The 25,768-nt window shown below is 46.4% G+C and overlaps 1 protein-coding gene across 9 annotated transcripts in view; it reads right to left on the bottom strand.

Moving 5' to 3' along the window:
- LOC142042141 (potassium voltage-gated channel subfamily KQT member 1-like) overlaps positions 1-25,768 on the bottom strand; it is a 515,171-nt gene that overhangs the window by 23,987 nt on the left and 465,416 nt on the right. The window contains exons 19-20 of one of the 9 annotated variants that reach the window (XM_075051706.1): positions 3,211-3,297; positions 1,097-1,245 (exon numbers count right to left, since the gene is read on the bottom strand). The exons of 7 other annotated variants lie outside the window; for them this stretch is intronic. In XM_075051706.1, the coding sequence (XP_074907807.1) occupies positions 3,223-3,297 (75 nt within the window). In that variant the 3' untranslated portion in view covers positions 1,097-1,245; positions 3,211-3,222. Of the gene's footprint in view, positions 1-1,096; positions 1,246-3,210; positions 3,298-25,768 lie in introns of those variants that run through there. One more of the 9 variants, XM_075051703.1, reaches the window with a different exon arrangement.

The raw sequence follows: 25,768 nt of genomic DNA, 5'->3' as shown, positions 1-25,768 counted from the left end.
CCTGTGGAAAGACCTGCAAGCCAGGAGCCAGGAGGTCTTTACTCCTCTGAGATGTTGGATGCTCTGGTAGGGGCACCAGGCCATAGCTAGCACTGTGCCGAGCCCTATAACGGGGCAGGTTCATTTTGGTACTCCCCTCCCCTCCTGTCGACGGGGGACATGTCCGCACCTCCTCTCTCCTGCCGAGCTTTGCGCTAGCTGCCTGCTGCTCTTTATCACGGGCGAGGAGTGGAAGCGGCTGGATTCAAGATACGTTTGTACGAAGCCTTTATTGGCAGGCAGCTATTTAAAAAGCTGTCCTATATGCTGCTAGCCTCGGGCGGAGCCCCGTCTACATCCCCTGGATGCAGGGCTTCCCCCAGCCTGGGGAGGATGTTACTCTCCTCTCCTCTCTGATTTTGGCCCTGGCGCGGGGTGTTGCCGCACTTGACCGCCCTTGGGCCTTTTGGCCGCATAAGCATCATCACTTTTTTGGGGGCTGGAGCCCTTCACCTCTAGCCCTAACGAGGGAGGCAGAGGCGAGCAGCAGCCTTGTGCGCAACGGGGTAGCAGCAAAGGCTTTTTACTCAGCTGACGGCGGTTGCGGTGCTATACCCTGGGACGGAGCAAACGCCTCCGTCCAGGATTTCGGACACGGTTCTGTTTACCTGCAGTAGTTGGGCACCGCCAGCGAATGCGGCAATCTGAAATTTGGTTTTAAAGCCAGCCATGGCGGTCACAAGTGGATCTGCACGGACAGCCGGGGAAGATTAAATCCTCTTGTTAGCCACAGGGCAGTGTGGTGTGGCAATTAGTATGTTAAGCAGAGCTGAGAGAGACTTTTGTAATGAAACCGAAAACTTGGCTGGCCCCCAAATTCTGCAAAGGTTCAAGAACCTTTCAGTAAACCTGGATTGAGCCTTGGCAGATTTATAATTTCAAGGAGGAACAGTTAAAAACACCCTGGTTTGTGCAGGATTTTGAGCCCAGACCCGGCCACACTTGGCACTTTGGGAGTTTTGCTTTGGGTTTTTTGCATACAAATCCAAAACACAATGTAGACTCAGCAGGGAGGAACCGATGCAAACCAAAACTGCTGAGTTTTGCACAGCTCTAATTATAATCTCTTCACAGTCCTGGTTTTATTTATTATTGTTTGTACTGTGGTAGCAGCGCCGGGCTCCAACCAGCTTCGGGGCCGCGCTGTGGTAGGTGTTGTAAAGGCAGAAGAAGGAGGCAGGATCCCCGGCCTGAAGAGTTTATAATCTAAATAAACAAAAAAAGATAAAGAATGAGGGAAAGACATAAAACACGTAAGCAAAGTGATTAGGGGGTGTTGGCAAGACAACCGCCTTTCTTAGCGTCTCTCTCACTCACACATAAAATCTCTATTTACCTCGTAAACTCTTTGGGGTCAGGGCTGTGTTTTCCAAAATGCGGAGGGAGGTGGGATGCGAGAAATGATGAGAGAAACGAAGGTGCTGGGGGGGCAGCAGCAGGATCGGCAGCCCACAGGGCAGCCCTGCCGGATTTCGGCAGCGAGGGCGGGAGCGGGAGGCAGGCGATGGGGAGAGCGGCAAGGGGGATGGACAAGACAGACGGCAGTCCCTAGCTTGGGTCAGGTCAGAAAACCCATCGTATGCACTATGACAACCTGGGACAAGTCACCGGACCGCTCCGTGCTGCAGTTTCCTCTAGGGTTGAGCAGGGCTAAAAATATTTCCCTATATGGCATAATTCTTCCTCGATGTAAACTGCTTTGAGATACTCAGGTGAAAGGTGCTAGAGGAATGCAAAGATTTATTTTTCATAAACCTCCTTACATATTCTTTTCACTGCCAAGTCAAGGCCTGAAGCCAGGAATTTTAGAGATGCATACATCTCTCTCACTATATATCTATATCTATCTATATCTATCTATATATATATCTGAATATAAAAATATATTTATGAAAGAGGCCAAAGTATATTTTTTAGAAATGAAACCTTAAGTTAGATATCCTAAATCTATATATAGGAACTTAAATGAACGGCCAGTTTTAAACCAGGACACTTTTATAAAACTGGGTTCAGGAGTCTAGCTATAAGTTCTTACTTGAAAATGTTTAGCCACAAGCTAGCTGGAAATTTCATATCTTAAAAGAAGTTTGTAATGTCTGTTGTTTTTTTTTTTTTCTTCTAGGATTTAGGTGAAGGTTTGGGCCAGTTATTTTATCCCAATTATTCACCATTCTGCAACTATTAATTAAAACAAACAGCTCTCTGAAGCTATTTCTCACAACGGGGAAGATTTATATCTTGAAACTGAAGCCTGTTTTCTCACTGCATCTATTTTCTACACGGCATAAACATCCAAGTTTGTTATTGCAGCAATCAGCAGGGCGAGCTCTCAGAGCTCCTTGCCAGGCTTGTGATATTTATTGTTTGTTAAGCCCCAGCTCCTGGAGTGAAGTGATTAGATGAGAACCTCGCCTTGCAGTTCAAAAAAATGATGCAACTTTGTGCTGGACCACAGGGTCGGTGAGAGAAACGGCAAAACACGAGCAGAATGTATAGTCAAGGGTCCAAACATCAGAAAGGCGGGCAAAAAAGAAAACCCCACATGTATTATTATTTTTAAAGCCTAAGGACTCTGAAGCCAACCTCCCCCTTATAATTTGGAAGGGGGGGGCTGACTCATGGTTTCTGACTGCCAAGGCATGACCATGGCGGGGGTTACTCATCGCCTTAGAGCTGCCCAGAGGTTTCTCACCGAGGGGCTGCTCACCCCTCTGCTGAGCTGCACGTGTTTGTTATCGCGGGGTGTTGGGCTCCTGCCACTTTTTTTCTTTCTTTTTCCTTTTAAAACAACTTTACTGAGGCATTAATTTATGAAAATATCCTGCGCAAGGAACTACGCAGACTTGGCAAAGAGAGACAATAGGTCAATTCCTGGCCCTTCCAAATCTGACAGGATCCCTTTAGCTTTCAAAAAAAGAAGAAAAACAGAACTATTAAAATGTCTCAGCTGCCAAATAGTCAGTAAGTCTATAACAATGTAAAGCAAATGTAAACATTATATGATGAAACACATTTTTTTAAAAAGCCTTCTTTTCTCAGCAGTTAGATGGGCTTTATATACAATGGGAAGATTCATTCCTGAAGGTAGCTCCAGCATATGAAACAAACCCCTACGTATCACAGTCTAAAATATCTATTTTAATAGAACAGCAACTGAGGCATCGCCTTTACCTTGGGAAAAGCTCATTCAGCCTCCTGATTTATGAAGGCTGTACTTCTCACTGCTCCGCTCCCTGCCTCGCCGTGCCCACAAACCCTCTGGGGAGAGGAGAAAAATATGTCTGCAGTGAAGGAACCTAGCTATTACCAGTGTAACTAAAGGAGATTAATAACGGAAAACCAATGTGAAGAGCACAACACAAACACAAGCAGGAGAAAAATGAGACCGTTTGTGTGTGGAAAAATAGCTATACAAGGTCACGGTTTGAGACATGCAAAGGTCTGGTGTGTGTTGTTCACCAGGCTACGGATGGGAGCTGGGGACACCAGCGGGGATCCACAACCAGCTCTGGCCAGACCTGGTGCCCACTCGTGCCCACAGGCATGGGAGAGAGCACGGAGAGCTCTGCTTTCTCACTGCTAGAGCCCTGAGGAAAGGTCCTGTTGACAGCAAGCCAGGGTCATGCCGTGGTGTTTTGGGTGCTTGGGAGGATGGGAAGAGGATAGCAAAGCTTTACGCAAGACCTCATGACAGTAGTCACAGGCGAATTGCGCTGCTCCCGTTTTTCTCCACAAAGAAAGCAGAGGAAAGAAAAAATCACCCTTGACTTTCCCGCTCCCCTTCAATGGGTCCCTGCTGCAGAAAGCGCACTTGCCAGATGCCTGCAATAGGCCTGCAAAGCAGCATAATATTCAGCTCATTGCTGCTGGAGGTTCTCCCTCCCTTGCCACCGTGGATGCTACCTGTAGCATGTGGCAATAAACTTTGCACCCAAAAAGGTAGAGTGGATCCCAGAAGAGGCAGTAAGGAGGAATACGGTCTTTTCAGCTGCCTGAATGTACTGTCTGTAGCCATGTTGCAATTTGTGTGGTTTACATTTATTCATTTACGTGGGTACAATTTACATCTCTCTTTAGGGTGCAGTTAAATCTGACTTCTAGTTCAAGGTGTGACTTCAGGAATCAGGACAGTTATAGACCAGCAACAGATGCAGACAGTTACAGCTTAAAGGAGAGAAAAATCTCCTCTTGCATGAATGAATAAATGCCAGAACACCCTGAAATCCCACTATTTACCAGAGAACCTTGCATTATGAATGTTTGTGGATCTCTCCTGGGGCTAGGGTTAGGCACGCAATAATGAACCAGTATTGTCCTTTCTGTTTCACACATACTTTGTGAGCTGGTGGAAGACAAATGTTGGACACACTAGTGCTGTCAGCTGCTCCAGTCCACTTCAGGAACATCATTCTTTCTATTCCTGCTGTTAATTCAGCAACAGGCCCTGCCAATAAACCATAGCGATAGCTGCCTCACAGGTCATCATCGCTACATGAGAGGAGGCAGCTTGCCAACACCAGACAGCTTAGCCACCAACCACGGACGCTCCGGGATAGCCAAATCCTCATGGGCAATGGCAGCCTCTCCTGAACTGACATCCCAGCGGGATGTCCTGGGGCTGAAGGGTTAAGGCATGCTTCCCGGACTTCTGAAGCCACAGCTGATCAACCCAAGGGTGCAGGCTGATACAGTCCTACTGTTTTGTGCGTTGCTGCTCTGGTCCAGGACGAGTCAGCACTGGGGTGTCCACAGCTGGTAAGACCTATGTCAAGTGTCTTTGCTCTGCCACGTCTCAGCCTGCGTGAGCTGCTAGGCAAGGCTCACCATTGTCTTCTCAAGGTTACAAGGTAAGGCTGAAGTGGCCTCCAGCCAAATCGTCACATACCCAGCGCTCACGTCCAGAGAGATGTATGAAGGTAAACAGCTTGAACAACTGGGTACTTGCTGGAAGGAAGGACACATCAAACCAGAGCTTTCTGTTTTATTACTCTTTTGCAGACAGATCAAGGGAAAAAGGCAAGCATCCCACAATAACTTGGAAAATACCTCAGTACAATGCTCAAGGCTGTGGGATGTGCCCTCACAGAAAAGCCCATCACCTAATGCAGTCCTGTTGTTGGCACAACCGTGCAATTAAACTTAAGCACCACTTAAGACTTTGGAGGCTTAAACTCAAGAATGCCATGCCCAGACAAATTCTGCTATAAAGACAAAGTGACTGAGGCAGATTTGTAGATTAAAATGGAAATGCCCTCGCTGTACTGATTACTTATGCCATTTTATTTTGTCCGTCGCTTTTGAAGAGAACTGTTGTGCGAGGAAACAGAGCTTCAGTTTTCTTGTTGAAACTCCTGACGCCAGTGATCCCCTTCTTACATGCAAAGCAAAGCTATGTGTAAGTCATAGGGTCAATTTGTTTACCTTGCCTGTGGCAAGAGCTGGCTTCACCAGGTTAATTTCAGTAGTTGCTAAAAGGTCTTGAAATTTTTTCTAGTGTCATATGGCTTTTGCCTTTTTTTTTCAAAGCAGGGGGTAACCATGGACTGTTCAAAACATAATGAAGTAAACAACATTTTTCTGCATCAAGCTCATCCTGCAGATTAATTCATTTGCATTTCTAGCCCTTTCAAGTGAAGGAAAGTCATACAGATGTGAGCAGTCATTTAAGGATTTTAAGGGTTATGGTTCGCATCATCCAAAATTAATTTCAGGACTACTCGTTCACAGAAAAGGGAAAAATGAAGGTGGACATGCTGGCGTGTTGGGAAAAATGGGGGATTTTTAATTAAAAAAATTATTTTACAGCTGCTATTATTTATTTAAGTTCAAAGCCTCTGGGCACATCCACACTGATCTGTTGTGAATTGCTTCTTTGTTGCTGGTTCTAGCAAAGTTGATTTCATATTGCTGATTCATCTAATGGGTTTGGACTGCTCTTGTTATCCTTTCAGATAACGGACCATTGAGCCTGCAAGCAAGTTTGCTGTCTGCTACCATCAGCTGACTGACTTCAGATTTCTAAAATTGAGTAGTTCTTGTTTTGGGGGTTTGTGCATATAGGAAAAGTGAGAACTTCATGAAAATCAGAGCAGCAAAATATTCGTTTGGTCAACAACTGGGACGTCTTAAATGTTGCTAATGAGAACTACTCCTGTACACAGGAGTGAGTTAATCCTGAGATAACTCTCTCAATAATTTGCCATTAACCGTGGCTATTGATTCTGCTGCCTGGCCTTAGGTGAAATTACTATGTAAAAAAACCACAGTGGCAATAGCAACAAAGTACAGTGTTTTCTGGCAGACTCTGCAAGCCCCTTCAATGCAGGAAGCAATAGATTATAAACAAGTTTTATTTTAATCCCTGCAGGACATATTGTGAGAGTCCAAGAACAAGACCTATTTTTCTCAAAGCCCTCCAGAGAAAAAAGTTCTTGAGATCCCAATACAATATCAAAGAGATCAGCCAGTAAAGAAAAACTATCTGTTCCTGGCAAGACATCAAAACATTTCCCACAAGTTTATAGTTGTCCAACTGATCATCAAAGAAAAGAGTTTTGGTTGGGTTTGGGACTTTTTAGTGCCAAGAGGTTTTATTGATTCTGAGACGCCTGGTATTTTCAAGTATGCCAGCCAAAGGACTGCTGAGGGAACATAAATGGTCCTTACTATGTGAAATGTGTTATCTCTGGGCTATTTTATACATAAGCTGATCTTTCTGTGAGCAAAAGGCTTAGCGGCATGCCCAGTGCAGGCAGCTATTACGCACACAGAAGCTTCTATTTGCACATCCCACCGTGCACACAAAAAGTGAGCATAAATATATTTCCTGTGGAAAAAACTACTGTCTAATTCTTAAAAGTACACGAGTCCATTAATTTCTACTGTGCTCACCATGAACACATCACAAGGGTTTATTTTCATTTTTTTTAGGTAGGGAAATATCTTCCGCTGAAGCAATGAGAGGTTCAGCGGCAGAGATAATTTGTGGCTTAGCTGTGAAGGGGTCCAGAAGGCAGCATTATAATCTCTGATTTGTAATACTGTAAAGCAGAGGAGCTCAAGCCATGGGACACGGTATTCTTGTGCCATACACAAATGCAGAAAAAAAAGCCCTGCGCTGTATGACTGAAGCCTCCACAACATTACCTGCATCACTGGATGAACCTAAGTTTCTAGCTATCCCAGTAAGCACCCTGAGTAGAAATGCGTAGTTTACCAAAAACGCAGCACTTTTGCTGATTTAGCTTCTGCCAAATGATGAGGAAAACAGTGCTGAAGTGCATTTACGCCCGTACCAGTGGAGCTAACCAGAGCTTGTGGCTGCAGCAGTTCTGGGAAGCGTGGACCTAAGGAATCCAGCTTTCCTATGGCACCAAAGGCTGGAGACGTGGGTTCTCGTTCTCTCTCTCGTCTTCTCTCTGTTCCCAGCTCCTGCCCTGCTTGCTCTGCTGTCCCCAGGCCAACGACAAAGGGCTGATTGAGCAGCAATGGCCAAGGGACAGCTGCGGGGGAGCAATTTACCTTTCACCCCGCGGCGAGGGACGAATGCAAACGCCCCGCGGGTTTGCTCGCAGCCGTCCTGCGGGCAGGGCTGGGACCTGGCCTTTCAAACTGAGGAGGGATTCAAAGAAAAGAAGCCAAAAGCAGGAAGGAGTCTTCTGGCTCTAAATTAAACCTTCATTTGGAAGGTCAGCTGCAAATGCTTCAGATCTCCTAGACAGTCATGAGGTCAAGCTGTGGCTGGGAAACCATCAGCCACGGCCAGAGCTGGGGGGGGCTCTCTGCCGAAGAGCGCTCCTGCCCAGGAGAAAGACAGTGTCTCTGGGAGGACAAGAGCAAGTATTTTGGCAAATCTTCCTCGATGTCAGCTTAGGCTTTAACTCAGATGACGCTGTAAGGCCATTTCCCTCTTCGCACACAGCCTTGCCATGCAAGCTGAGACGATTTATGGTCTGTATTTGCCCTTCACGCAGGCTAGCAGTGTGTCGACTTCTCTGAGATGGCCAAACCCGTCGCCTGAATGCTGATAATCCCCCAGCCAGAAAGGCTGCAGGTCCTTCCCACTGCCTCTCCCTCTCCCCGCCGCTTCTCTCCGACCCTCCCACAAGACATCAGGGGAGCACCTCGGTTCCCAGCAGCACAAACCAAATGCTGTCTTGGCAATAGGCAGCTGTTAATGAAACACCATACGGAGGCTGATGCTTGCACATGACTTTGCAGAGTGGCTGGAATAACCATAACACCTGGGCTAACTCTGCAGCAAACTCCTTGCCGCTGCAGGGTGCCCGTTGCCCTCCTGTCTGCTCCCCACAGACCTTCGTCCTGGTCCTCATCCCTCCTGAGCTGGAAGTGCTGATGCTAGATGACTCTTTGGACTTCTGCACTGCTGTAGCTGGGCGTGAGCAAGCCCCACTGCAGCTGCACGGTGGCCCAGCCACCGAGAAGGATCCGTCCCCATGACTGATTTGTACGCACTGGGCTTCTGAGCCGCCACCTGGCACAACCTACCCGACGTATGTCCCAGACAAAATAGTGGCGGTCCCAACATTCAAAACCTGTAACTTAAAGGTCATGCTCCTATAGAAATGATGTCCTTAGCAAGGCTGCAGCCCACCTCGCATCAGAAGAGAGGAGATTTCCGAAAAGCTCAGCTCTGACAATAGGCAACGCTTACTTGAAGCGTTGCCAAAAGTCGGACGAGTTATTATTTTTGCAAAGCTCCTTCGCCATAGCTGCCCTGTTGTCCTCTTAAATGCAAATGTTTCTGTCATCTGTCACAAAGAGTGCTGCCATTTTGCTGCAGCGGTAGGAAGCCCAGGCTGTTGAGATAGGAGCTGGAGTTTGGCAGGAGATCTGTGTGAGTAGGGAGTGAAAAAAAAATGCTGAGGTGGAAACACGCCAGCGGGAAAATTACACTGTACTGAGAAAGCGGCGGTGCAGAATTTATGAAAGCAAGGGGGCAAGCCCTTTTCAAATGTCCGTCCTTATGAGAGTAAGGTGAAGGCAGATGACTTGCTGGAAGCTAGCTTGCTTGGTGTGAAAGCCAGTTGACGGTGGTCGCTGCTGTTAGGCATGGCAGCGAGTTTTGTAAATGGCATGAAGCAAATTCCAGCTTCCAGAGCAAAGCACGTAGCTTTGCAGATTGCTGTGAATGCTGACCCTCAAAACTGATTTTAACTCTATTTTATCCTCAGTGAGTCAACCTGCATTCCTCGTGACCAAATTCCTGGGAAATCAACACCACGGAGAAATTCGGCCAGTGATTTTCACAAAACCATTTCCTATGCAAATAATGTCTTTGCAAGGGACTTAATGACATTTTATTTTGCTGCACAGTTTTTTTCATGTATGCTAGTCATTTGGAAAGGTAAATTACCCAGCTCTGGATATGCAATACTAAAATAATAGAAGGGTTGAAAAATTTTTCTGTAAATGGTTTTGACTGAATTATACTGCTTACTGATTTGTTTTTAGTGATGTAAAAGGTATTCAGAATTTTCTGCTTTCCTTTTAAAACCAAAGTGCAGTTAACACCCTAAATTTCCAGCCTTTGATTTTTTTAAAGCCTTTTACTGAAAGTGTGTTTATTTTAACCAAACACTTTTCTAAGGAATTAAAAAGTCAGTTTCAAGTTTTTAATTAAAAGGAAGAAAACTGATAGAAAATTGATAAAAAATAAGGGATCCCTCCCCACTCCACTGTCCCATTCATAATTGCCATTTTTTTTGATCAGTGCAGTAACAACGGCAAATAAAAGCCTGAATCCCAAGCATCTGTGACTTAAACCAACAACATGGCATGACTAAGTGTGCAATTACACTAGATTTGCACACTTTTTAAAGAGGCAAAACCTCTTGGCCGTTTGCCACGTCTCTTATAAGGTAGGAGAGGGGTCCGGGGACACCTCGGGGTGACTGCTGGGGGGACTGCCCAACCTCCCATCCACCTCCACGCCGGGCGCAGGCTCAAGTTACTTGCCCTGCCTTTCTGCTTGTGCTTTTAATGCTTATGGCACCTATATATATTTTTTTTTTTTTCTCATTTGCCTGGTTTAACAATGCAACCAGCTACAGTTTGCACACTTTTGTTCATGATTTAAAATGACATTTTTATTTGCCCACCAAAATTTGACATGTGGCTTAATCCTTCCCCACTCCAGACCAGCGTTCTCTGTAACAGGAATAATGTTTAGGATTCAATTCATACTCCACCAGGCGAATATAATCAAAGTCACTGCAGGCTCTGATACCGGGCAGGGGGGAACACCAAAAAACCAAAGGGAAAAAACCCCAAACAAAAGTCACTCACCGCCCCACTTCCCAGTCCTTTCCTGGGACAGAGCAGAGTGTTTTGTGCTCCGTTCAGCTGATTTGGCTGCAGCGCTGGTGGTGGTTCTGAGCGCAGGTACAGCGACCTGCTGTTGCTGCTAAACAATCTGGGGGAGCCGCCGTGATTTTGGGGATGAAACTCCCCTGGGAAGAGCAGATGGACGCCTGTTCCTGGCTCAGCCCAGGGGGACGGCTCCTCTCTGCCCCTGACCCACTGTGGTGTTGCAGGTCGGTGCATGCTGGAGGGTGTGTGTGTGTGTGTGTGTATTACTAGGGAAGTATTGAAAAAAAAAAAAGAAAAAAAAGGGAAACATTTTCAGGGACTGCACAGAAAACGGCGCAAGAGTTGCTAGAGCAGTGTGCATACGCTCGAGAGGAATCCCTTTCAGTTCCTCTTTTCTTCAGCTTTATTTAAAAAGGGTTTGAAGGCTGGTTTAATTACGAAAACCAGCTCTCTAGACACCAAACAAAACGGCAGCCTAGCCTAAGTTGGCACCAGGACAGATGCATATTTTGCTCACTTCTCCATGCCAATCGGCTGTAGCTCATCCAGTATGTCAATCCAAGTTGGCTGTCTGAAATCCAAGTTTAGTGGCCTGAAAATATCCCAGTCCGGCTTTGTTTCATGTGGTAAACAGCTTGCTCAGTCTATTTCTTCAACGTTCAAAACAAAAATCAAAACCTCCCAAAAACCCGTTACTACATGTTATAGTAATAGCCTCTCTTTGCATTTCACCCCACTGCAGGATTTCCCTTTTTTTCTCTGTATACGCTGACCATGAAACGCTGGCAAAACACATCGCTTTTTTAAAGATAGGTGATTCTGCCGAGCACTGAGCATTGGTGAATGGGTTCAGAGTTAAGACTGAAACGACCAAGTCCTGCACCAAAAATTCTGGGGGGGGTGTTTAGCGCTTGCAGCTCTGCCAGCTCCTCTGAGCTGCCTGGCCATCTCCTAGATTCAGCTAAAATTGGTAGCAGCTACCTGCAGGAGCAGGCAGGTCTCGGGGACGGTGGCTTTGCGAAGCCTGTTCTGCTCGGGGCTTTCTAGAGCCCGGTGGCTTCTTGGGGTTCGGCTCCCCCCCCCCTCTTATAAGGTTTTGCAGGACAACGCGCGTAAGGCAAGAATAGCAAGCAGTATCAGGGAGGGTTTATCGTGATTTACCATTGATGCAAATTCCCTCCCCTCCCTTTGCCCCCCTCTGCCATTTCAGTACAAATAAAGGGGCCCAGGCTCCCTAGTCAGCCAGCAGGATCGGGACTGCCAAAAGAAAACAAATCCAATGCGGGGAGGCTGCCCACAAAGCACGGCTTAGTCAGTATTGCGGAGATGAGAAAAAAACAAACAGCCTCCTGAATGCCAGTGATGGAATATGGTTTCCTTGATAATTAAATTCAAGCAAGGACTCATCTCTCCTGGTTTCCTACTGCCTATTTCCTCCCGAAGGAAATTGAACGTCTCTGAAAACCTGAAATTGGGTCTCCATTTGCCAGCTTTCTAAGCAGAAGCAACGGCTTTCCACAGGGTACAGCTAAACCCCATGGAGATGATTAACGAGGCAGTCATCTAGTTTCCACCTTTCCCTGATAGCTTTGCAATTGACCCAGTGGTTACCGGTATATTTAAGGCTCAGTGGAGGAGAAAAAAAGAGATAGAATGTGAAGGGATGACATAAATATTTAGCTTGTGAAAAAGGAGGTTAACGATGTCAGGGAATCTGGAGAAATCCCTAGGAAATCAAGAAATATCCCCAGCTGTCACCTTTCTTCTCTCACCTTCCTAGTGAGAAGTTATATGGTGTTCAAACAAGGCAAGAGCATGCTGCCTTTTAATTATCATACTTATGTGCTTTACATGGGCACTTCACATAGTGGAAGTCCTATGCAAATATTAACTTTGACTCATCTGAACCTTTAGTTTAAAACAAAGAAACCTGGGAGGTGTGGGGAAGCAAATATTGGGAGAAGAGACTCAGTTCCAGCTATTTACCCCATCAGTGAGCCCGACTGCAGAAAAAGATACCGTTGACTGCAGAGGCGAATTCAACTGGGCTAACGACACTGCGAGACCATATGTGCTATACCGCCGCGTGCTTTTTGCCCCAGAGCAATCCCCTGCTTTATATTTGCACTTAGAGACCTTAAGAACAGAAACAGAGTAACTGCAAGCAGCCTCTGTCCATCCTGGTCTGCAGTATCTGGGCTTTTCTGAACACACCTTTCACGTTCCAAACTGCAAGGCAGGGAAATGGTGTGGGTATTGCATCTACCTCAGGGCAGCGTCTCTGTGAAACTTGGCAGGTTCGGTTAAAAGCAAATCGCTAGCAACAGGCGAGGAGCCGTGCCCTGCCATGCCTGCCTGCGCTGGGACGGAGAGGCGTGCGATGCAGCATCGCTTGGGAATCCGCCGTCCCGTTCCCTGAAAACGGAGCGTTTCTGAGACTTCCGAGTTTCTGAAGAGAGGGTTGCGGGGAGCAGGAGGGGAAGGCAACTCAAGCGGCTCTGGGAGGCACCGTGCATGCACAGCCCAGGGGACCTGCCAACCCCGCCATCCAGCAGAGCCCGGGGCAGAGCGGGCAGGGTTAATCCTGACCACAGCACACACTTCCCCTTTCTCCTCCCCCAGCAAGAAAAAAAAACATATTTCCTGCAAGGGGATGATGACTTTGCAGCGCTTTTAGCAACTCTCACAGTGGCCAGGGGATTTTCTAGGTATCTGGGCTGGGAGACTTCGAAAGCATGTGTTTTTCCACCAAAAAGCACTCTCAGTATCATCTCGTGGATTTGCACGCAGTTTAAATTGCTCCAGTGAGGAACATGTGGATTCATCGGGCTTCTGTACTAACCAAATAAATAGGATAACGGCACTGAGGGTTAGGCTCCTAAAGGGCATCTGCCTATTTGCAGGCAGTTATCAGGAAATGCACATGACCACATATAGACACAGGGGTGGATTGAGAAAATGCCTGGTCTCTGGATGAGTCCGGTGGAGCTTTTATCTCTTGGGACAGATGATTCATGATCCGCTGCCTGCTGAAACTCACAGGCGTTTTATTCCTTTGCTGCTTTCCAGTAAAAAAGAGCAGCAGCATCTGATAGTTGAGGAGGAAGAGGAGAGGAGAAGCAGAAGAGCAAAGAAAGCAGAAAAGAAGGATGGGTGTTATTTGCCAGTGAAATCTTAGCAGGGGGACTCGGTGTTATTTCCCTGGAACTGGAAATTCTCTGCTCCCACCTTCAGGGAGGGGAAGGCAAAGACTGAGGGAGCAGAGAGCAGCCCTGGGTGAGCAGGGGAGTTGCCGTGTCGCTGCCTGGCAGCCCCGCTGCCCTGGTAAGGTGTAAGAGCCTGGGTTTGGAGGGCCAGTCCTTGTCACCCTTGGAGGGTGGCAATGGGAACATGTCTCCCGGAGGACTGTGGGACGCTCAGAGCTCAGAAATACAGACCCATCTCCGACACAGGAACCGTTTGATACTGATCGGAAACAAAGGCAGAGCTAGCTTGCTGCCCTGGATGCAGAAATACGGCTTTATTTAACAAGAGGCACAGATATCCAGAAGAGAGAGGGGCTTGCCAAACTGAGGCTTTTTCTTTCTCAGCAATACCTGGCAATATTTTTGTCCGGATGCTGTCCATCCACAAAGGCTAACCCCCTTCTCTGCTCTCAACTTTCCTCCCAGGATTCAAATCTTAACACGTCTAAAAGTAACTTGGCTTCCTTCCTAGAAGGAGTGGGCCGATGGGAAAGGGGCTGCACAGCAGCAACACCTTGGTTCAGCATGGAGAACAAACTTGCGCACCTTTCCAAGCCCAAACATCAGGGTGATGGGCATTTGCCATTATACAGGAGGGGGATTGTATCAAGATGGTGGGCAAGCTCAGCTGTCACCCATTGCAGGGGAGACAATGAAAACTCTGTATTGGGAGTGAATAAACAGTTTACTGTCACTGAAACCTCACTAGTCAGCTTGCAACCCAAAGATTAACAGATTTTCATGAAGGTCTCTGAAACCATGAGGCTTTTTAGTTGTTTTTTTTTTGCCCTTCCTGGCAAAAAAAACGAAACAAGCCCCTTCTGGTTTTGGAGCACTCAAGCCATAGGGCTTTAAGACTTTTCTCTGCAATTATATGGACAAGGAAGGTCCTCCTTATTTCAAAAGAAAGCTGAGATTCTTGCACAACTGCTTCCACCCAGGAGCTTATGCCCTAACCCCCAGCCCCAATCCCAGCCCCAGTCCACCAAGTACCTCGAGCCTTGCAATTAAGTCTGTTGGCAATATAATTGTGATGGTTGGCAACCCAGTGTCACTGAAGGAGCTTCCACTCCCGTAGCTGAAGGATTTGGGCTCCCTCTCTATTTCACATCTGCACTCATGTAGAGGGCATAGAGTTCCTTCTTCGTATAATAATGTCTTATTTGCACAGTAATCTCAGCTGCAGAATGGAAATGTCTTCTCTGGCCCAAGTTGTGAGCTGTTAAAAATCTGGCAGATCCCATGCTAGAGGTGGCTGCATTTCAGTGGTGGGAAAAGTGATTTTCATATTGTTCTGGCACAGTTCTTGTAAACTGAACTTCTATAACATTTCTCTTTGAGATCCATGGGAGTTTTTGCCTTCTGCTAGGCCTGCGGTGCAGGGCCATCAGTTTGCAAAACACTAGAAGAATGACTGAGAGGAATGCTATAATGAGGTTTGTTTGTCAGAGATTTTTTTATGTTTGGTTTCCCTTGAGATAATCAGAGTTGACTTTTGCATCTTACACTCGAATCTTTTTCAAAACTCCCTGCGCTCAACAGGACACAACTCCCTTGTACAGTTATGCCACTGATGTGCATTTTTGATACATTGTTATGATTTTCTGTGTAATTGATAATGACTTTGCCTGCTAATTAGGTGTGCCACTGGGCGCAATTTAAAATCAGATCCTTTCCAAGGCTGAAGCTAACATTCAGCATGCAAACTTCATAACCCAATTTCAGCAGCATTTTGCCCCCACTCCTGCACCTGTGGGCACTTATTTCTGCTTGCCACGCTGTGGGCCCCCGTAGCTGTGTGGTAACACAGGAAACTGGTAGAGGAAACTGATGCAAGTGAAAGAGAATTCAGAAAACAAAAATGGTTATTTTTCAGCAGGATCAGTTCCCTGACCTGGTTGATGGCACAGTCCCATGAACAGCTGTGCTGGCACAGTGCAGAAGATGGTGCAAGGGTAGGACAAGGTAGCCAAGGCTTCCTCTGCTGCTGCCTTGGAAACCACAACCTGAGCTGCTTCTCAGATGTTCCCATGATTTATTTCTGATGCTCTGTTGGCAGGGTCTTTTCCAAGGAAAGATCTCACCACCAATGACTTAACAGAATATCAGAAGCAAGCATTAACACACCTAGACATGTCCGAGGGCTGCAGCTCAGGCAGTCCTCTGGATGATGCCCTGTTCTGGGACCTCAACACAGTCTGGCACAACAAGGGAGATGCAGACCCTGTGGCAGCCTGTTTCCTCTGGCTCTTGCTTCTACAAGTTAGACCACCAGTGCCATTAAGGACAGGTTGTCCTGTAGTGGTGGCACACAGTAATTTCCCCGTTGCTGTGTGAGATCTACTGCGCAACCTTGCAAGATCTCATGGGAAAACCATTTAGTTGCATCGAGCTTTTGCACTCCATCTTGTCCCTCTTATACAATTCCAGTGAGAAGCTGAGTTTTTGCTGGTAGAATAATACGAAAAAAAAATAAACCCAAAGGAAATTAAACCACAAACAACTATATTCAAAAAACAAAGGGTCTGGCTGGTGCCCAAGAAAACAAGGAAATTTAAAGATAAAGCAAACTGTCCTTATTTCACCCTGTTGCGCCTGAGGATGGCTGGGCTTTCCAAAGAAGGCAAGCCACGGCATGCCCCGCTCTGCCAGGGAGCGGCCAGCAAAGGGCTGAGCCCTCCCAGCAGACAAGCTGGACTTTCTCCCCGACTCCTTAATGGGAAAGTCATGCGGCAACGTTGAAACCCAGACGTTGAAATCTAAAAGCCCTCCTAGCCATGTGTGCGGCTGGGATGGATTAGGACTAAATGAAGCCCGGACTCGCTGACAGGACATGGAATAGGGGAAGACTCGAATGGGATGAACTTCCCCTGAACTCACTGATGGGTGCCCAGCTCCCCAGGACTTCTGCCCGGCCAGGGAGAGGGAGCGGCAACTAGCTGACCTATGCCAGGGGATGCTGGTCACGATCTGGGGAGGGTGGACTGCATGTCTAAAATCCAATGTCTTAAAATCATGAGGCTCTGGAGTAGCTGAGGCTTCAGCTTGGACACCTCGTCAAGTCAGAGGGAGAAAAATTGAAAGCGGCAATGCCAGAGCTGTCCGGAGATTTCCCACCCTGTGGCACTGCCATGGCTCACACTGGTGGATGGCCTTGCCCTGGCTTCCCAGACTCAAGCGAGGGCTAATGGCAGGACAACCTGCTCAAGCCAACAGAGTCATCTCTGCTCATGCTCAGCCTGAATTGGCTCGTGGTGCTCAGAGGGCAGGCAGGGCAGTGCGGGGAGAATTAGCAAGGAACAAAATCCTGAATAAAGCAACCCACTTTGCATGATTATTTGTTAAGCAAATACTCACCTTGATTAGTGTATTTTCTGGTTTCATTATGACAATGCCTGGCAGCACGGTCTGTGCTTGCAGTCCATGTTAATGGCCCCTTTTAACCTTATAACATCTTGGAGGAGCAAGTTGGCCCTTCTTAATTTTTATTCTTTTGTGATACCGGTTTTACTACTACCACGGGCCTCCAGAGAAGCAAACTCTTATAATTTCTATTCGTAAGTCATCGTTAATTTAGCAAAATCTATTTTATTTATTCTTGAATACTTTGAATATCAAAGGATTTCCTCTATCCTCCTCCTGAGCCTACGTGGCCCTGGTGAATGCCTGCGCTTTCATTCACAATGAAATTAAAAGGCATAGGCGGTGGCCTTGAATGTGAAGATGTGCCAAACCATTGGGAAACAATATACCATACCCCATCTGTGACATCTGCATCCCTGAGAACGCTTCTTGCAGGTGCATGTCCCAGTACAGAGTAAAATGCACACATCTGATTTAGGTCCTTGCTGAAATCCCATTAAACAAATGAGCTGCATGCTTTTTTTCTTTTCTTTTCTCACTGTCACATAAATTTAGCTCTACTAATTCCCCTGTACTCACTTGGACCCCATCAATATTTTCTACAATGAAGTGAAAGGCAAGCAATAAAGCCACTGAATAACCCATCCTTTCAAACCTGCTATGTCTTAAAGACAGAAATTGTTTCCAAGTGATCAGAACATTTTGCTGACTTTTCTTTTTGATACAGTATGTCCTTTTCTACTCCAGGAATCAGATGGATTCAGGTCTAAGAGCCCACTTCATTTATAACCACATTTCTTAAAGACAATTGGGTGCAAAGGCTACCATCTCCTTGCAGCTCCATTGGCAGAGCCAGATGCCCTGAAATCCCAAGCTTTTTGGCAGTTTGCAGGGGAGCTGGGAACCTAGAGGCCAGCTCTGAGGGAGCATTCATTGCTTTGAAAAACCAAGCTCCCCCCTAGGTTGCCAGCCAAGAACTACTGGGGAACCTTGACTCCCAAGTGGGGTGGGAACCTGGGGAGCTGAATTGGGCCTCCCACGTCCCAGCTGACAGCCTTAATTTCAGACCTGTTGATTATTCTGGTGTCTGGCTTTCTTTTTTGACATGTAACATTTCAAAAGGTCTCAGTTTCAACTCAACATGAATGAGGGAAATTTGTGGAAGCTTGAAAAAACTTGGCAGGATGGAAAAGCTCTTTCTCACCCATCTAAAGTCTTCTGTTTTCTCCTGGATGAGCGTAGTGGTTTTCAAGCTTATCTAAATTTTTCCCAGTGGAAGTGGAGACTCCTGCACAGTGAAGTCATGAGAATAGCTTGCTTTTCTCAGTTATCTTTTGTTGAGCCTTCAGAAGTTGTACACAGACCTCTCTGCGCTGGATACTGTTGAATGAGAGGGACAAATGCTAATATCCAGTATGGGGATGCCTATGTTCAATTCCTCCAGAGAATTCCTCTTTTACTGTGCTCTTCAGATGTCTATATAAAGTCATTATTAGTTACTTAGAACTACATCTTTTCTTATTTTGGCCTTAATGAATCAATGCACCTACCACTACCAGGAGAATCTGTAGCACCATTTAAGAGCCTCGTTATTTGAGATGCTGATGTCCAGACTCCTACCGGTTCTTACCAGCTGCTAAATAAGAACACCTTTTCCATTGATTACTCATCATACAATTCACCAAAAGGGTGTAGTGCTGCCCAAACCATTTGGCAATTGGGTCGTACTACATATTTTTCAGTGGTCAGGTCACAATGCAGGAAGTGATTAGAGTTAGTTTGAACTGGATACACACACAGATAACGCTGCTAAAAAGTGCTTCCTCTTGAAATTACTTGTGTCCGGTGCCACTGTTTGCTAGACAGTTTGCAGTGTGAACTTTCTCAAAGGAAGCCTCCTTCCAAGCTCAGGCTATGTATGGAAGCTGGCATGGAGTCCTCGCTGCAGATGACTTGGTAGGGAAGCAAACAACTGTGTGTATCACATCTATACAAACAAACTTCACCTACTTGCTAGCTAACCAGCCTGCCAGCAAGGATCTCAACTGTATTTCCCCCAAAAAGAAGAACTAACAGGATGGGATCTTTGCATCTGTTTTACCCTGACATCAACACAACTGTCAGAGAGGCACAACTCCAGTGCGTAAACTCTCTGCTTTGAGCCAGGGCTCCAACTCGTTTCATTTGTGGCTCTGACTCACCGGCATGCAGTGCCTGACCGCTTCTACAACCGGGTGGTGGCTGTCTGCTTGCGATAGGATTAGGCAACCACAGGTGGCACCACCTGCTGCAAAGCTGTCCCGCCTGGGTTTACTCCGCTAATGACTCCTAGACATTTAAGAGCCTGCTCAGTTGCTGAAGGCGAAGTGGCCAAGGGGACAATGGGCTCCTTGTAGTTGTTCAACAGTATCACTTGACCTTTCCATTGACTGGCATTTGGCATAGCATGTTGGGCTTGAGCAGTTGGCTGTGCCTCTCCAGAAAGGTGGCAGGAAGAGTTACAGGTTTATGTTGATCTATGAGACAGAGTGCAGCTTTCTCTTTGCCACAAAATCCACCCTTCAGACAGTGATGTGAACTACTGCAGGTTTTGTCGCAGCCACTACAGGTCAATCGTGTGTAGCTGCTGCTTTTCTTTATTCCTGTGCTTTCCTTATTGTGCCTTCTGCTCATTTGCACAAAGTACCTAATTAAGCATGTCTCCTGTAGGAGAGCCTAGAACCTCACTAGAGCAAAGATGGTACACATTAAAAGTGCTGCCTTGCTACCTTTGCCTGCAGCCTAAGGATTTAAGCCAGTGGAGCCATCTATTGATAAAGCCACCACCAAGTGCCACTGTCACTGTCACTGCTCACCACAAGTCCCAGGCCCATTTTGAGTAAGGGAACTGGCTGTGAAGTCCAGCGCTCCCAGCTGACATCTCCAGAACCTGCAGCTCTGATGTCAGCATCTTCTGTGATGATAGATGGGAATTGCTGATGGCATTTATAAAGAATAAATTCCATGTGGAGGCTAATCTAAAGTCTTAGAGTTTCATTACAAAACTCACCTATATAGTCCACCTTCTGCACCCTCTCCCCTCCAATCCCTCAAAGCATACAAGAGGTGGGAGCCCCTAAGCAGATCCCCTGAACCCTATACCTTACCTGCCTGGCTGCTCTGCAGCAGAATCTTGGTGTTCAGAGGATTGCTAGGTGAGTCTTTCATTTTTATTCTGATGCAGCTTCTTGGTATTTTTAACAGGGGCCCCACTGCCTCATGCAAATGAATGCTGTATGCTTGTTTCCTGGTATGGTGCATAGGCATGTATATGTTTTGCTTTAATATCAAATAAAGTAAGTAAGTAATGACAAAAATCAAAGTGGATGTGCCATCCTCTAGCCCATGCAAAAGAGGTCACCACCATGGCTACCTGTCTTCTCAGGTCAGCCTAAACTATGAGCAATGTCAGAAAGCCAGGTATCTGTAGACAGACCACAAAGCAAAGCACAGAATCTGTCCTAGTATATGACTGATCTCATTTCTTGTACTGCGCCATCCCACAGTGCCAAGATTAAATCTGGTAAACCAAGATTAAACTCTCTGCTGCTGGAGGCAAGGGCCCTTTGGTACCCACATGAGGAGGTTCATAGGCAAGCTATGGAGTACAAACAGCTGAGGGTCTGATCCAGCTCCAGGGAACAGAGGAGCAGGCATCCCTCAGACTTCACTTGGAACAGGACTGACTGATAAATTTACCTATATTCATAACTTCAAGATTCATTTTCAATTAAAAGAAAGTTCAAGTGACTTTCACCCTAAGCCACAAAATGAGAAGACTTTTCTAGTGCACATGTGTGCACACACACTAGTGGGAAACACTGTAGATATGATTTTTTTATCTAGTCCAAGGTAAGCAAAGGTTTGAAACTTTTGGAGGTCAATGCATGTTCATTTACAAATTCCAGAGGGTCCTTAAATGCTGAATATTAAGAACTCATTGTAATGCCAAAGTCCTCATCAGAATGAGCAATCCGGCACCATTATTCTTCAGAGTCTGTAATTTAGACAGTTTACTTGGGACCAATTTCATTTCAGGTAAGCCAACTGAGAACAAATGAATTTCATCAAAACCCCACTTCTTGCTTTTAAATGATTAAATGTTGTTTGCAATAATGACTGCAACTGCTATGTTCCCTACAAGTCCATTTCTAAACACAAGGACATTTTGATTTACTAGAACACTTATTTGCATGAGTCTAGACATAGCTTCATCTTGTGGGGCCATTGTTCAGTTTTCTTCATTCCCTGAGAGCACATCCTGCAACAAATGCTCAAAACCTAAAAACCTGATGACATTAAAATGCCCAGATCCATTTACTTCTCTGAATGTCATGCGGTGGAAAGACGAGACAGATTTTCTTGCCTCTGGCCTAGTCCTCCCTTTCTGATCTGAAGATGTCGGCACCACTAAAGCATCTTGGCTTGGCATTTGCTTTATCTCTTGTTTGCAAAGATACCGTTCTGAATAGTACTTTCTTTTCTGTCATACCAAAAGGCTGGATATTAAAAGGGAAAAATACTAGTGGAAGAGACGTTTGTCTTTTCTGAAGAACAAAAAACTGAACTAAATGCAGACCTACAGCCTCCAGCTGTCTAGTAGACTGGCTGTCCCAAGCTGCAGAATAGCCATCCTTTCTGTAGCCAACATCCCAACATTCCAATGCATTCACATGCCGGCATATCAAGCAACCTTGTTCACTTCAACGCTGTTTCTTCAGATTACTCATAAGTACCCAATGCAAATTATGAAAACAGTGACAATATTTGTAACCCTTGATTCAGCTATTCAGTTTCTTCCGCTGGTACGTACAAGTTCTCATACTTGTCTGTACTGTAGGTTTTTTAAGAGTGCCACCAAATTAAAGCTGACAACTAATGTCAGTAAGGGAGGCAAGAGGAGGAAGAAAAGGTTTCTGCTATGACACAACAGATTGAATTGCACAGAAGCAATGCATGACTTTCGAGTGCTCATGTTCGTAATGCTACATTGACATATTAATGTTCTTTAATACATAGAGTTAAAAATGAAAGCTTCCTTAAAAGCTCAGCCATCCCTCTGCTATCTTTTAGTTCAAACCACAAGAAGTCAGGAAAGGGAAACTTTGAGTTATGCAGCTTAATATGGCTATGTTGCACACCTAATATGAATCAGATTTAAAAAGTTAAGCATTAGTCTTTTTTGTTGTTGATCTTTACTTATTTAAGAACCTGGAACTCTTCTGAAATCAGGTGGCAATCCTTTTTCTTCTGAAGGACCTCATTAGGGCCACCTTTTTAGTCAGAAATGGCTGCACAGGAGCTCCTGATTGCGCAAGCACCCAGTGGCTAAGGCAGCCACTGCGAAGGGGTTAGTTTTCTCCTTTGTCCGAGGGATGTAAACTCACATCTCTAGTGGCGACTGTTCTCACAGCTGGGAAAGAAATTGTGCCCCCATTGACTCCAGTTAAATGCATCGGTCATTGCTGGAAGTCATGTGGAGTAGGCTGAGCAGAAAGGCCAGGAATGACTTTACCCTCTCAGGATAGCCCAGCGAGTGTGACACTTGGAGAGGAGAAAGAAATGCCTGGTCCCCCCAGGAGCTGAAGTCAGATCCCCTGTACCGGGAGGAACGTAGTCATTGTTAAAGCAGGAGTCATGCTACCACTGTCACCCTCTGGGCTCTGAAGGAAAGCCACACTGACCGCAGCATTTCATACAGAGCGTCATTCAACGGGCTTGCTCAGAGGTTGCTGAATGAATCGAGTCGTTTGTGTGATGGATGTAGAAAAATGCCACCTCTGTGGTCATGATAGGGCTTAACTAGGAGGCAGGCACTGAGCAGCACAGTCCTGTCAAGATGGAGGCAACGCTGGGAACGCCCCGGAGCACGGATGTCAGTAGATTTGTACACCTCTGGGTACAAAGCTGCCGGTGCTGGGTCTAAGTTTTGAGTGAGAGGCGCTAAAGTCTTATTTTGGGTGCCTATAGCCTTTTATAGTTCTAGATATGCCTACAATGTGTCTCGAGGAAGGAGTCTGAGAGAGAGAGAGACTGCTGGAGCCTCACCCTGCCTTCCCTGGGATGCGCCTGTCAGGCAGACATTTATCAGCAGTCCTGGCTAACTGGGGAGGTCCCAGCTGACTGGGGGTTAGCAAATGTGATGCCCGTCTACAAGAAGGGCTGGAAGGAGGATCCGGGGAACTACAGGTCTGTCAGCCTGACCTCGGTGGTGGGGAAGGTCATGGAGCAGATCATCTTGGGTGCCATCACACGGCAAAAACAGGACAACCAGGCGATCAGGCTCAGTCAGCGTGGGTTTACGAAAGGCAGGTCCTGCTTGGCTAACCTGATCTCCTTTTATGACAAGGTGACCCACGTAGCAGATGAGTGAAAGGCTGTGGATGTTGTCTACCTAGACTTTAGTAAAGCCTTTGACACCATTTCCCACAGCATTCTCCTGGAGAAACTGGCTGCTCATGGCTTGGACGGGAGTACGCTTCGCTGGGTAAAAAGCTGGCTGCATGGCCAGGCCCAAGGGTTGTGGTGAGTGGAGTTAAATCCAGTTGGTGGCTGGTCACAAGTGGTGTTACCCAGGGCTCAGGACTGGGGCCAGTTCTGTTTAATATCTTTATCAACGATCTGGATGAGGGGATCGAGTGCACCCTCAGTAAGTTTGCAGATGACACCAAGCTGGGCAGGAGGGTTGATCTGCTTGAGGGTAGGCAGGTTCTACAGAGGGATCTGGACAGGCTGGATCGATGGGCCGAGGCCAAGTGTATGAGGTTCAGCAAGGCTCAGTGTCAGGTCCTGCACTTGGGTCACAACAACCCCATGCAACGCTGCAGGCTTTCCATACCCCAGCTTCCAGTTAGCCCATGTAACCTTCCTTGTGCACAACCACCTGCAATCTAGAGCTCTGAATGCACACCCTTATCTCCCCAAGCACGAGCATCTCATTGCTCACTCCAACCATGTTCTCACACACCTAAAGCACATGGCATCTCCCAAACCTCTCAGACAAGGGTTCATACTATTGCTGTTGGAAAGAACAGCACTAGCACTGGCAGCAGCAAACCAGATAGGCGCTCAGATGCCAGAAAACATTTTATATTCACGCGTTCCCTTAAAACTTGCAAACCAGCAGAGTTGGAAGTGCTTGCTACCCTTCCCTAACCCAGCCCTAAGAAGTGGTTTATGTACTTATTAGTGAAATGGCAATCACAGGATGGGACTCCCAGTGCTAATGATGAAATCGCCCCCAGGATCAAATAGTACCAGCTGTCCAACAGCGCCCAGCAACACTCGCCCAGGAGGGCAAGGCAGTAAATGAAGAGCACTGTGTTCAGGCGAAATTAAAGAGCTGATGTAGACATGCTGATATATCCAGCCACTAATACTGGATAAATTCAGTGTAATGCCTTGTAAAAATCTGTTTGTCACTTCCAGATGCTCATGCTTGTAGCTAGTTACTGAGCTTGGGGGGCTCAGATGTAAGTAATTAACATCCTAGCCTTTTTAACATTCCACTTTCTTTCATTCTGATGAAGCATCATACTGTAAAGCAGACACCAATGAAAAGCATGTCCATTTTCAAATTGTTTAAATATATTAATCATACAAGCCCGGATGGATTTTAATTCATCATTTTTTAACTTGTGTATGGGGGGAGGGATTAGCTGACAGAACTGCGCAACGTCACTGCCAAAAGTCCCAGCTCTTTTAATAACTGTGTATGAAATCAGAAGAAAAAAAAATCTTTAGCTTAGTGACCAGACCAAAATATATTTTTACAGCTGCCAAGGTTCTCACTGAAGATATAAGCCAGAATCTAAAGGGATCCTGTGTATGTGTGTGTTGCATTAAGATATCCTACTTACAACAGCACTAACATTAGTTTTGCCGGAGGCTGAATGGTGGAAGGGGAGGGTGAAGGCTTGGCAGAGGTTGCACTGCTGTGTTAATACGTACAAACTAAATCAGTTAGGGAGGCAAGTGTCATATCAAAGTTGCTGTTTTATTTAGCGTGTGCGTAATGGCTATGAAGGGGCTGGATTGCCTCCTGGGTTCCTCTGGTGGTGGATGAGGCTGGGGCTGGCCTGCGAGGAGATGCTTCTCCTGCGAGCAAGCACAGGGACACACTGTGGTCACTCAGCATCTGCCTCCCCCTTCCCACCTTACCCCAGTTAGTGCAGGTCAGACGAAGGGATAGATGAGCTCTGCTGCAGTGATCCTCTCTCTGTGCTATAAATCTTTTAAGGAGTCTCTTCTATACCCACAATGTCCCAAGGACAGACTTTTGGTTGATTGAAAAAATGAGTGGGCAGTCAGGAGATCAGGGACAGGATAAAATTCAGTCTCACCACTCGGTTGGTGGAAGTTCAGTTTCAAGGGCTACAGGGAAACAGTGCAAAATTGAAACTCGGCACAGAGAGAGCTCTGCTCATGCTATTGCTAACTGAAAGCCAAATATTCAATGCAGTGCCCAAACATATGATTTGGAAGTGACTTTGGGCTGGTGAGAGCTGCCAGACTGCTAGCACTGGGATCTGAAGCATCTTGTAAAGACTCAGCAAGCCCCCTGGACCTGAAGGTGGGGATTCATAGTCAGCTAATGCTGATCTAAATCTGTGACAAAACAGAAGGATGCTGTCCTGCCTTAGACGCAGCACCCTAAATAATGTCATGTCCTCTGAGGTCAGTGTGCTTGCAGGATGGGAGCCTTGGTGAACAGCATGGCAGACCCAATAACACAGTAAATGTCCCCGTGT

The sequence above is a fragment of the Buteo buteo genome, chromosome 19 (assembly GCF_964188355.1).
Source record: "Buteo buteo chromosome 19, bButBut1.hap1.1, whole genome shotgun sequence".
Classification (NCBI taxonomy): domain Eukaryota; kingdom Metazoa; phylum Chordata; class Aves; order Accipitriformes; family Accipitridae; genus Buteo; species Buteo buteo.
This window is presented reverse-complemented; position numbering and strand designations above follow the sequence as displayed.